Source organism: Symphodus melops (genome assembly GCF_947650265.1).
Source record: "Symphodus melops genome assembly, chromosome: 21".
Lineage (NCBI taxonomy): Eukaryota > Metazoa > Chordata > Actinopteri > Labriformes > Labridae > Symphodus > Symphodus melops.
In genome coordinates, this window is record NC_136711.1 from 10,933,873 (window position 1) to 10,945,653 (window position 11,781).

Here is an 11,781-nt window from a genome sequence, read left to right on the forward strand (position 1 = left end):
AAAAACTTGAAGGTTTATCCAGATAATTAAGAAAAATAACTCAAATCTGCCTTCGCCTTTCCAGAATTTTTTCCTAAATTAGTTAAACTCGATCCCTTTACCTTAATGACAATTTTATTATCAATCTTACAGGCGGTTTAGCTCCTGGTGTCACACACTAAATAAATGTGTTCCCATACAAACATATCTTTAAAAATATAGAAATGAAACAAGTGAAACATCATGTAGAGTCTGAAGTCCCTCTCATAGGAATATTAAAAAAATACCTGAAAGGGAACTCCCCATCTCGATAAAGATCTGCTACAGATATGCAATGCTAAATATTAGCATCATTCAGTAGAAACCTTAATCACTTTTAATGACTGCAGCAGTGACAAAACCAAACGAATGGTTCATGATGTAAACAAAGAGCAATTTAGTCCAACGTTTGGTGTGCAAGTGATACTGTGAAAACTTCTTTGTGAATTGACTTGAGGAGATCCCTTCAACTCCACCGGAGGGGCCAGTTCAAAGACAGATGACTGAAACTGTCAGGGAGCTTCATCATCTACTCTTGCCTCCGAGTCCATCGTGTATCCATGGTTCCAGCGTACACACAGACACACATAAACACAAAGACTAGTTAGTGAAGGTTGCCACGTGTACAGTTAAAAGGGGGAAAAAAGTGAGTAAAAAGAGAAATATATCTCACCTTTCACTCAGATTCCTCACTTAAAGTCCAAATCCTCTTCTTATGGGGTCAAGGAGGGGTTAACGTCTCAGCCCACAGCCCTCCCAGACCTCTCACATACTTGGCTTCTTAACAAACACACTCACCACCTCTATTGACAAACCATCAGTCTGGCTCTTCACCACCATGAGACAGACGGGACTTCTGGTTTCATGTTTGATGTTTGTCAAACTTCCCTCACAGCTTTAACTGCCAGCAAAAGAGATCATTCTTCGTGCATTGATTGGTTAGTAGTTTTTTTAAACTATGCTTCTTTTAAGTAAAACTAGAAACACATTTGAAGATTACGTTTTAAACATGTGACCACTTTTGTCCAGATTGAAATGTCTCAAAAACAATAGGTTAACAAGTGATAAAATACTATCATGATCTCCAAGGTGTAACGCCTGAATCAAAAGCAGGCATCGACTTCCATGTACATGTAAGGATAAACAAATATATACAGCACAACCTGTCAAAAATCAGAACAGTGTAAAAAACAGTTAGCTAGCCAAAAACTTATTTTATGTTTGAAGGTATGCTTTTCGCAATATCTCCATTAATATTTTCTCCTGAGTCCCAAATAAACGAAAACATTTCCTCATGATTGATGGGCAGTAGAAAAAAAAGGAGGTAAATTGATGGGTAGAATTATCTTTGACTGCTTGGAAAAGTTGTAAAAATGTAGCCAGTATACCCCAGACTTCAATCCAACAGGTAAAATGTTCATGTTACTTTATAAAGTAAACCATGACTGTAATACATTTTATAAACAGAACATGTTGGTTTTGTAGCAAATGCTAAAATCACAATGACTTTTTGAAAAAAAAAACGTGTCATTGTTTTTAAGCCAAGTTGTATTGGTAAATGTCAGAGAGCCAAGAGCAGAGGCAAGGTTGTGGTGTGACCAAGTCTGAAGAAAATACATTTGAGTAATCCACTCTACACAGCCAAGTCTGCCATGTATGCTCCTGCCCAGATGTTTGCAGCTGTCAAGAGACGAGCCAGCCTGTGACTCAGTGTTTGGCTCAGAGCCCGATCAGGAATTACAACTTCACCGAAAAGACATTGCTTTAATGCTGCTCCAAACAAACCCACTCTGACAGCTGGCAGCACAGTGAGAGAAAGTAGATTATCAACTAATGCAAAAACCTTAAAGTTTATACTGGTCAAGTTTGGAAATTTCTAATTTACATTTTGAAAAACAATACTCCTGAAGATTTCTTTCAGTGGATGTCCAGGGTTCGCAATAGGTTATCAGTGTGATTCACAGGTTTAAATCTCTGTAAAAGGACTGGTTGCCGACATCCTTCCCAAGCACTGCCCAGATGCCCTTAAGCAAAGCATCAAACACTTGACTACCTGGGCACTCCATTAGTGCATAGCCAAAGGATCCTGTTTGTACATGTTTAATCCTGGCTTATGTGGTGTAGCATGATAACAGGGGGAAATAATAATTATGCGTTTCTTCCATAGGTTGAATTTAAGAACATTACACTAATGAAGATAGTGTGAGCTCTTCTTAAAGATACAATACTGTGCAAACATTTCTATTTTGGCTCCAAACACCTCCAAGACATTTTCTAATGACATGACTGTCCTCGATGCCATCAGTCTGTCCACCAAGCACCACTGTTAGGAGTTCTATGTGATCCACATGTCCGTAAAACACCCACAAAGCGCTTTAAAAACAAAACAAAAAAAAAACACTCCTTCACACAGGCAGGATCTAAAAAAGTTCTCGAGCACATGAATCACTTATATCAGTCTCCTATGCTTTGTAAAGACTGCAGCCCAAATCTGATTTTTTCTCCAAATCTGATAAGAATCTGATCCAACTTATTAACCGTCCACATTACAAATTGCAAGTGATCAGATCTGATCTATCTGTCCGTATTGACATGTCTGATCCACATTGATTTCTATGGTAACAGGTTACTCCCAGGAAATACAACAGCAAAATGGATGACAGAAAAGTGCGTCTACTCCTGACGCAAACGATCTTGTGGAGCAGTCCATCCATGGAAACCACCTGCGTACGTGGTGAATCAGATCTCATGTAGCCTTTTGTTTCCAGACTGGCAAAAAACAAACCAAGTACATACAATCTAGATGTGCTAAATTGTCGTTTGTTTTTTTAATGATAGTATTACAGTGATCAGTTGATTGAAATACTTTGATACTTCTTATACCACACACACACTTGAACCATATTATTACAGGCTTTGTAACCGTATCATGGCCTGGTGTCAGTTCCCCTCTTCAGGAATGTCACACACTGACGTTTGGTGCAAAAAAAAAAGCTTATGAGCTTGTTTTAAAGCTCAACTCTTCAGTTATAAACACTGGTTATCTGGGTTAAGTTGTTTTTAACTGAGTTTTAGCGCAAATATTTATAAAATGAATCAGCTTTGGCCGAATTATGAAAGTTGTGTAAATCCTTTATAACATTAGCTTGTTATCCCCAGAGAGCCCACTGCTGTTGAGTAAATACAACCATACTGTACATTTTTACTTCTAAAAATTAGTAGTTGAATTATAAAAGCTAACAATCTGTAGATCAGTGACCTTTTTTTTTTTGCACACTTAATGTTTCTGTTTCTTATTCTATTTTCTTCTCATGAAATAGTCAATGTTAGACTTTTTGATCAAAGTAAAACAATTTTCAGTAAATGCAGCTCCCAGAACTTAAGCTTAATATCCCCAGACTGAACCAGCAGCACCAACTAAACCGAACTTCAGTAAAGTGATCAACAGGCGACACACCCTGCAAGGCGAATGTGTTTGGATGTATCCTCTGCTCACTTGAAGCATTTTTAACAAGTTTTTTTATTTTTATTTGTTTTGCAAGTGCTCTACAAGGGTGCAATTTTAAATTATTCCTGTTTCCAAAGTAACAATAAATAAAAATATTTTTACAACTGACATCTATGATGGAAAATTACACCAAATACATCATATGTTGTATCGCTACACATTTACATAATGCATGTCTTTTTACAAAAAAAACAAAATTGCATGGCTTCTGTTGGTGGACCATGCCATGACAACTTCCTTAATAATTATCATTATTACTATTATAATGAACAAATATTTTCAGCTGTACAATCATAAATAACTATACAATCCTCAATCCAGTCACCAACATCTGATTAAACATTCATCGCAGTAAGTGGCACTTCTGTGTTACCTTAATGTAACTGGATGTAAACTGTCATCTGGAAATCTAAATGTTCAATCGTTTGACTAAAGCTGCCAAAGTAAATCATGTTTGTCGGTTTGTAAATGAAATGTTACTAACTCAGTATACAGAAATCTCAAAACACTACGGGAACACCTGTTTTAGAATTATCTGTGTTCATGTGTCCTACTGGAGACCGAAGGGAGGAGAGTAAAAAAAAAAAAAAAAAAAAGACAAGACAAAGGAAATAAAAAGGGAAACAGACAAAGTGTTCAAAACTGTGTAGGGATGAGGCAGGGGAGGACAAAGTAAGAATCGAAACAATCAAAGAGTAAATCACATTTGTTCTGCCGTATTAAAGACCGAGGAGTTTTTGTTCAGGCTCCTTTCATTCATGTGCTCACCACAACCTGGTCATTAGCTTGACATCTAATAAGCTTGTTTCCACCTTAAGATGGGAGAGCCAGAAATCCAGTCGCAGACCTGAATACAGATATTTGGATGTTATTTTTGGAGTCTTTTCAAGTTAAAGAAAAAAAAAATTCAACTAAAAAGTGACTTACTCCATGTTGCTTTTCAGCTGATGCACGGTGCGTTTGTCCAGGTATCGACAGAAGAGAGTGAGCAGGTTTGAGGGCAGGAGGAGCGGCTCTACAAGTGAACACTGGGACAGCTGTCCTGCCACTTGGAATATTGTTTCAGTCCTAAAAGATAACCGCAACACAAGGGTCAAAATCTAATTGGAATGCTAAAATATTTTCTCGATCATGGAATGTTTGGCTTCAAATCCCCACCAGGTCTCAAAGTCACCGATGCTGGGCTCCAGAGGGACACCTGAGGACAGCAGCTTCTCTCCCTGGGATAGGAGGGCATAAAGTAACGACAGCCCAAACTGAAAGGGGAAAAATTTTTAAAAAAAAATCACGTTTTTAAAAAAAGTCCCTCAAAAAGATAAAAGGCTCTTCTGTGACAGGAGGCACATACCTTATTCTGACATGCCAGCGTGAGTGACTCGTATGTTATGAGAGACTCAGAGGCTGTCAGATCTTTGAGGACCCCAATTAACTGACTGAACGTCAGGCCTCCAATCACGTTTCGAAGAGGCGGGTAGAGAATAGGAAGAGCCTAAAAAAAAACAAGAACACATTTAGATCAGATTTCTCCCCAAAAAAATGTATCTTCCATGGACATGCTCTCCTTTGTTTCATGCTACATAAGCTACACAAGATTATATAAATCTGAAGCTCAGAGCTCCACATACTTCCAACTGGAGCTCGCTTGTTATGTATGCAGATTCTTAATTTGACATAAATACAAAGAAAGAAAGCAAAAAAAAACAAAAAAACCTGACCTTTAAACAGTATTGAAAAAAGAAGCACTACCTCTTCTGTATCTCTGCTCATCAGTGTTGGAAGGTTGGAAGTCACAATGTGCAGGATTTTGAGGGCAGTGTCATGTTTCAGGAACGGGAGCAGACGAGCGAGAAGCCTTTTGCCTTTTGAGATGGACAGGAAAGGGAGAAACTCCCCTCCTGAATCTCTACATCAAAACATTTGAAAGAATTCAGCGCTTAAATTAGCCAGAGGCCTGAGACGAGTCTAAAAAGTCAAGTCACACGTTTCTCTAGGTAACACAAAACAACAGTGTTTGGTCTGTGCTCACAGAGGATCGTGATGTTGCAGCTGGGAGTAGATGTGCTCCACTTTCCTTTGAGTCTTCTCCATCAACTTTCTCTCCTCTGCTTCGGACAACACTATAGTTTTCACCCGCTCCGTCTCCTCCACTTCCAGCAGAACTACAAACAGCTGCATGCGTGATCACATTTGGCATATTGTTAGAAAAAATAATAAGACATGTCAATGCTTTAAAGTGGTTTTCCAGCAGATACCTTTTCTATTTTGCTGAGGACTTCTAACCGCTGCTGCCTGATGCATTTTTGTTCCTTTAAAAATGCAAATAAGTGTCAGTATTCAGGAGGACAGATTAATGGACCTTTGAACAGACCTAGCTTTAACACAAACTCTTACCTCAAGTGGACCTTGAGTTTGGACGGCATGAACAGCACTGATGGCCCGTCGAGGAGAGTAACATGTGGACACAGCGACTTGACCCAAAGAGCCTTCAATGTGCACCACTGAAGGAGCAACAGAGATTCAAATTCGAAGGAAAACATGTAAACTATGAAGAGTTTTCTGAAAGTGTACATTATCAATTCACAACAAATGTTGGTTTGGATACAGAACAAGGTGGGGCACAGCAAAAATGAGAACACGGGACTAAAGATGAAACAAAATCCCAGTTTAAAGATCACATATTATACTCCTTTTAAACAACTTTAAATACATTTCAGAGATCCCAGAAACATGTCTGAAGTTTTCTTTTACTCAAACTCCACTCTGATACTGTATTTGATCACACCCATAAACCCCTCTGTTTCAGCCCTGCTCAGAACAGGCTGTTTCTGTGTCTATAGCTTTAAATGCAAGGGAACTGAGTTAGACCACGCCCCTCTTGAAGGGGGAGGGGTTACTGCCTTTTGTGATGTCACGAAGAGAAAATCTCCAAACATCCTGTTTGAGCACACATTTTCTAAAAAATGTGGAGCAGGCAAAAGAGAGTGGAGTTTTCTAATAATTTGAGAGTTCCTTAGACACCTAGGAAAGTGTTAGTGTTTCGAAAAACCTGGAAAAGTGTAAAACCAACGCAAGACATAACCATGAACAAAATTAATGAGGAAAAAAAAAAAGAAAGAACCTGGTGTGTATGAGTCCATTTTTGTGATGTACGGTGTGGTCAACTTGAGTGGCTCCCTTTTACTCCTGATGCCTAGCTCTTCCTCTGCCATCTTGGCCTCTATTCTCCGATAGTACTCCTGTATAAAAGGTTAAAAAAAAACAAACACAGTACCTGTGAGTTGCTTAGCCTTTGGTAATGTACTTAAAAATGATTTTTCTGATTGAAGCAATAGTAGAAAAAAAAAGGACAAAATAAAATAAAAAAACACTGATGCAACAGGAGCAAAGGTTTCCTACCTGGTAATAGTAGTCCTCAAGGTATGGATTCTCACTCTGCAGCTGGATCATCTGCAGCCTGATGATCCACTCCTTTTCTTTGGCCGTCATGATATTACAGTAAGGATCCCAGCCCTCTGTTTTCCTAAAGGTAAGTTGATATTTTAGTTTTAATGAGCTTTTTACTTTTTCAATTTTTTTAATTATTTTTTTAAAATGACAAAGCGCCCACCTTTGGAATAACCGTTGTTTCTGACCGAGTAGTCGTTTATGTTGGGGATGGAGCTGGGTGACAGGTCCAGGTAACCTGTAGGTAATTTCTCTTTACATTAAAAAAAAAGCAGCTTTCATAAAACGAGCGATTAATTGAAAGATGGACATCTTTACTCTTGTCCCAGTTATAACCGAGTACACTGCCTCTTTATCTGCATTACAAAGGGAAAATCGTTTCAGACCACAAATCAAACAAACCTGAAATGTTGTACAGAATTGGACGAGGGGCTGTAAAAGGGGGACGGTCTTGGCGAGTTGGCACCAAAGCGAAGTTGCATCATCTTAGGGGGCAAAGACTGAGGAGTGGAGGGGCACGGACGATTTGGCGGCAACATGAAACTTCCCGTCTGATTCAACACAACAAACTTATGAGTCACAACTGATTTTTGACTGAAATGTATCAGTAGGGTTTGGATGGAATGTGAGAAACCTGGTTGTAATGTTGCCGTGTTGTTAACGGCTGGCGTGAGAAGTGGGGGGATCCAGGCACCATGGTTTCATGCGTCTGCATGAAAAAGGTCGATTTAGTGAAGAATTTACCAACAAAGTTGATGTTAACAGACAGACAATGACATTTTTGGCAGTGCAGTTAAACAAGATTGACACCAACGTAGCTGATTCAGCCGTTTGCACGTAAAATTAACCTTTTCACATCTTTTGTCTAAAATGTATCCAACACTATAAACTTAATTAATAAAGCCATATATGCATTTTTTTCCTATCCTTCTTTCTGCATCTTGTCCCACCTCCCCCATCCCATTTTCAAGCCCAGCACAGTTCAGCAGATGGCTGCTCCGTCATGAGCCCGGGTGTGCTGAAGATTTCTGCCCGTTAAAAGGGAAGTCTTGTCTTGCCACGCTATGACGGATTAAGCTGGGCTCTTGTAATATGGTAATAAGTAAGGTCTTTTACCTGCTTTTTGTAAACATAACGATAAGCATGGTCTGTTTACCTGCTCTTTTGTAATGTTAACAAACAGTAAGGTCCTCTATCTGCTTTTTGTGAAGTGTCTCAACATAACACCCATTATAAATTGACGCTATACAAATAAAGATTGATTGAGTCCAACAGTAAAAAACGCTTCCCCTCCTAATAAGTCTGTAAGCTAAGCTATACCTGACCAGTTACAAGCCCCAGCTACTGATTCTTTATTCAGATATGACAGTGTATTTATGTTATTTTCCTTGTCTCAAGAAGAAATCTAAATAGAAAATATTCAATGTCCAAACCTTAATATTTGCATATAAATCATTTTTGCACCTGATTGTGGTCTCGTAGGCCAAACTGCCTCCTGGAGTAGGATCCTCTAGGCTCTCCTCTCCTGCCCCTGAATGGTGAGACAGGATGCGGCAAATCCATGTAGTTTGAGGTCAGGTGCTGACCTCTTCCTCTGTGACCGTCAATCACACACACTACAGCTTGGTCCTAAGCAACACAATAAAAATTAGACAACTATTGTCAGAGCAACTTCCATTCATTCATTCATTTTAGCATGCATTTGTTTTCAATCTGAACCTGAAATATTGATCCTGAGATTCTTCTAGTCTTTCTGGAGGAGGGCTCAATATACTAAAAGGAGGGGACAAAATCAAGCAAAAAATTAAAAGCACAAATAAATAATTGATTTAAAAAAAAGTTAAAATTGGCACCTACGTCATCCTCAAAGTTATTATGATACATGGCACTCCCACAGTCCACTATGGCACTGTCCAGACTCTAAAAACCCCCAAAGCAGATCAAAATGAAGACAGCACCATATGAGCTGAACCCCATCATTAAAGACAGTCTATTAAGTAGTCCGCCTTACCTTGAGGCTGGGCCGGCCCTCCACAATCCTCATCACTGCTGGGTCCTCAAACATCTGGCCCCTGCCCAGCCCACCTCCCATGGGTCCCCGACCTCTGCCAAACCGCCCTCTAAGAGGTCGTGGTATATACTGTTGTCTCTGTCGGGGCGGGAAGGGGGAGCTGTGGCAGGACGGTGGTTTCGGCTCTGGTGGAGGTGGAGGTGGTGGTGGTGGTGATGAGGGTGGAGGCTCTCCAAACTGAAGGAGACCAGTGCTGGGGTCTTCTGTGGCCCCATGGGCATCAAGATCTACAAATCAGACATGTAGAAATATAGACTCAGGCCAAAGGGTAGATTTAGACACCAACCAAACAGATATTTGGGAACAAATATTTTAAATTTGATCCATTTTAAAAGTGACTAAGTTATACATTGGTTCTCTTAAAACGTATAGTTAAACACATTCATAGATGAAGAATCTTTAATGTACTGTATGATGACAATCCGTTTAACTTTAAGGACGTAGTGATAGTTACTAAGTCACAGAATTAAAACTGATAATGAAACAATCAAGGCCAAAATTTAGGAAATTAGCTGAAGCTGGCAGCCTTTTAGCTTAGCCTAGCACAAAGACGAGTGTATTAACAGGAAGCCCCTGGAGACTCCTCCAGTTATGTGGCTACTGTTTGTCACATAACCACTCTGAAAACTTAAAATTTTAGCTTTCACAATACAATTATCTAAGGAAAAAAAGTAAAGAGGCTGGTAAATGAATGTCTTGCCTGAAGACACGGTAAGCAAATCCAACAGTTTCTCTGCTAATCTAAGAGTGCGATCAATTCTTTGTATCCAACTCTGTCCCATGAAGACAAAGTACTTCCCAAAGTGGTTGACCTCTAAAATGGCTGATTTCCTCAACTTCTTCATTTTTACAGTTTAGTAAAGAGGCTCAGCATCAGTACAAGCCTAGAATGAGGTATAACGCTTTTACAGACCCATTCCAAATGTCTCGTCATTGTGGACATTTATCTCCTCATCCTCTTCAGCCATGGCCTGCAGAAGCCCGCAGTCCATGTTCGCCCCATCCTCTGTGTCGCTCCACTTGTCTCCATTCTCGGGCCACTGGGGCTCACAAACCTTTTCAGCCTCCTGAGGGGAATAGAGACAATGTGGATGGAAAAAGAAAGAATCAACATATAGACTACAAAGAAGCAAAGACAAGCTGGGGAGTTTCTATTGCCTGGAAATGACTATTAGCATCATAAAGGGAAATTTAATGTTTTCACAGTCATTTTAGTGTTATTGTGTTGAGCCCTGCATGGGCCAAGGCTACATTCATTATTGTAATAAATCCCAATACTTCAGTAATTTCATAATACTGCTTTACCAAAGGAAACATTTGCTTTTCATTGCAATAGTTTAGAGTTGCCATGCAACATCATCAGTAGCGTCAGGCCAGCATACTGTGAATAAGAATGGCATTTGAAACGCAAAGAACACATTTTATTACACTTGTGAAATTTTATTGTCAGATTTTTTTTTACCAATCAACATTTTTTTTTACCAATCAACATTTGGCTGAACTTACAATATCTGAGCTCTTCAAAGAAAATAGTCACATTGAACTAGAACAAGTATTGAATATGAAAAAAGTCAAGGACTGGAGGGCACGATTTGTCAACTGTTCTGCAGCTGGTTATTAATGCCTTGATAAATGTTTGTGTACAGATTATATCTGATTAAGCACTTTTGACGAAAAAAAAAACGTATTGTCCCTGTCGCTGAACTGCTACAATTACAGTGATAACAACTCAGGCATTCTTTGAGAAGAAACATGCTCAGGTTATATTGAATACAAAGTTTAGTTTGTGCACCTCATAATGCAGCCGTGGTTTGCTCTAAACAACAACATCCTCACAGCAAAATAATACTGACTTACTTGTTGCTGTTCTGAATCACTCATTGTGTTTTTTAGAAATTTTGTATTACTCAAAGCCGACGTGTCACGGTGACTTTCTTCAGAAAGTTACATGCTTTCTCTGGTCAGACTGTGAGGAAGGCTCATTAAGTTTTAAATGAAGTCACCTGTCAGGGGAAAGAGGCGTGCTGGATACGTCACAACGCTGCCGTCGCTGTCACCTCGACTTTCTCTTTCTCTCTCCTTTTTCCTTGCTACATTTTATAATGTATAATCCATAGGACTTCAACATTTTAAAGAGATCGTTCTTACTTTTTTCTTTACTTATCAAAACATAGACTCATTCAGGATGAAGCCATTATTTTTATAATGAACTCAAACTGGTCGTCTGGAGAGAAAAAATACGAGAAAACAGCGACACACAGTGGTGAAAGTTTATACTAAACTCTAAAAAATAATCTTGTTTTATTCATATGCAGGTATAGTTGTAAAATAAACCAATAGAAATGTTATGACAGAATTCAAATTGCTAGTATTTGCCTGAATAGGTGAAAACTTTCCTTAACCATCCTTCAACATAAGTTTAAACATATATTTTCAGAGAAAGATTTGTTGTTGATAAAAATAACGTTTTATTTCAGCTATATGGTTTGAATGTTATACTGATCAAGACCAGCATGAATGTCTTTACAAATAATTTTTTTTGAAAACAATCAGGTTTTACCTCAGGTTTTTTCCAAGCCTATGATGTGTTAAAAATGTTTGGGTTTTTTATTTATTTATTTTATCAGAGTAGAAAAGTGCATGAAAAAATGTGGTCATAGTCAAACAATGAACCAGACAGGACTTAATTCATAAAATATTTTTAGACTTGATACAACAGGTAAAAATACTGCCTGTAAGT

General features: G+C 38.8%; 1 protein-coding gene across 2 annotated transcripts; it reads right to left on the reverse strand.

The window, feature by feature from the left end:
• Nucleotides 1–3,520: 3,520 nt before the first annotated feature.
• patl2 (PAT1 homolog 2) lies at nt 3,521–11,054 on the reverse strand. Of its 2 annotated transcripts, XM_079372581.1 has the most exons (19): nt 10,899–11,053; nt 9,955–10,108; nt 8,982–9,268; nt 8,828–8,890; nt 8,690–8,743; nt 8,435–8,599; nt 7,605–7,679; nt 7,373–7,521; nt 7,134–7,208; nt 6,923–7,046; nt 6,645–6,762; nt 5,918–6,024; nt 5,779–5,832; nt 5,553–5,695; nt 5,273–5,429; nt 4,875–5,015; nt 4,685–4,782; nt 4,454–4,594; nt 3,521–4,373 (listed from the first exon to the last, which is right to left on the reverse strand). In XM_079372581.1, exons 1-19 carry the CDS (start codon nt 10,920–10,922, stop codon nt 4,340–4,342), a joined length of 2,163 nt encoding a protein of 720 aa, XP_079228707.1. In that variant the 5' UTR covers nt 10,923–11,053; the 3' UTR covers nt 3,521–4,339. The 2 variants fall into 2 exon arrangements, with proteins under 2 accessions (XP_079228707.1, XP_079228708.1); XM_079372582.1 differs by lacking the exons at nt 8,690–8,743; nt 8,828–8,890 and having other exon boundaries at nt 10,899–11,054.
• Between the last annotated feature and the right edge of the window lie 727 nt (nt 11,055–11,781).

Excerpts from the sequence above, each read along its gene's own strand:
- patl2 (XM_079372581.1), bottom strand. The coding sequence starts at position 10,922 with ATGAGTGATTCAGAACAGCAACAA. Across the intron at positions 5,696-5,778 it reads TCCTCAGCAAAATAGAAAAG|CTGTTTGTAGTTCTGCTGGA; the intron begins GTATCTGCTGGA and ends TCACGCATGCAG. Across the intron at positions 4,595-4,684 it reads ATCGGTGACTTTGAGACCTG|GACTGAAACAATATTCCAAG; the intron begins GTGGGGATTTGA and ends GTTATCTTTTAG.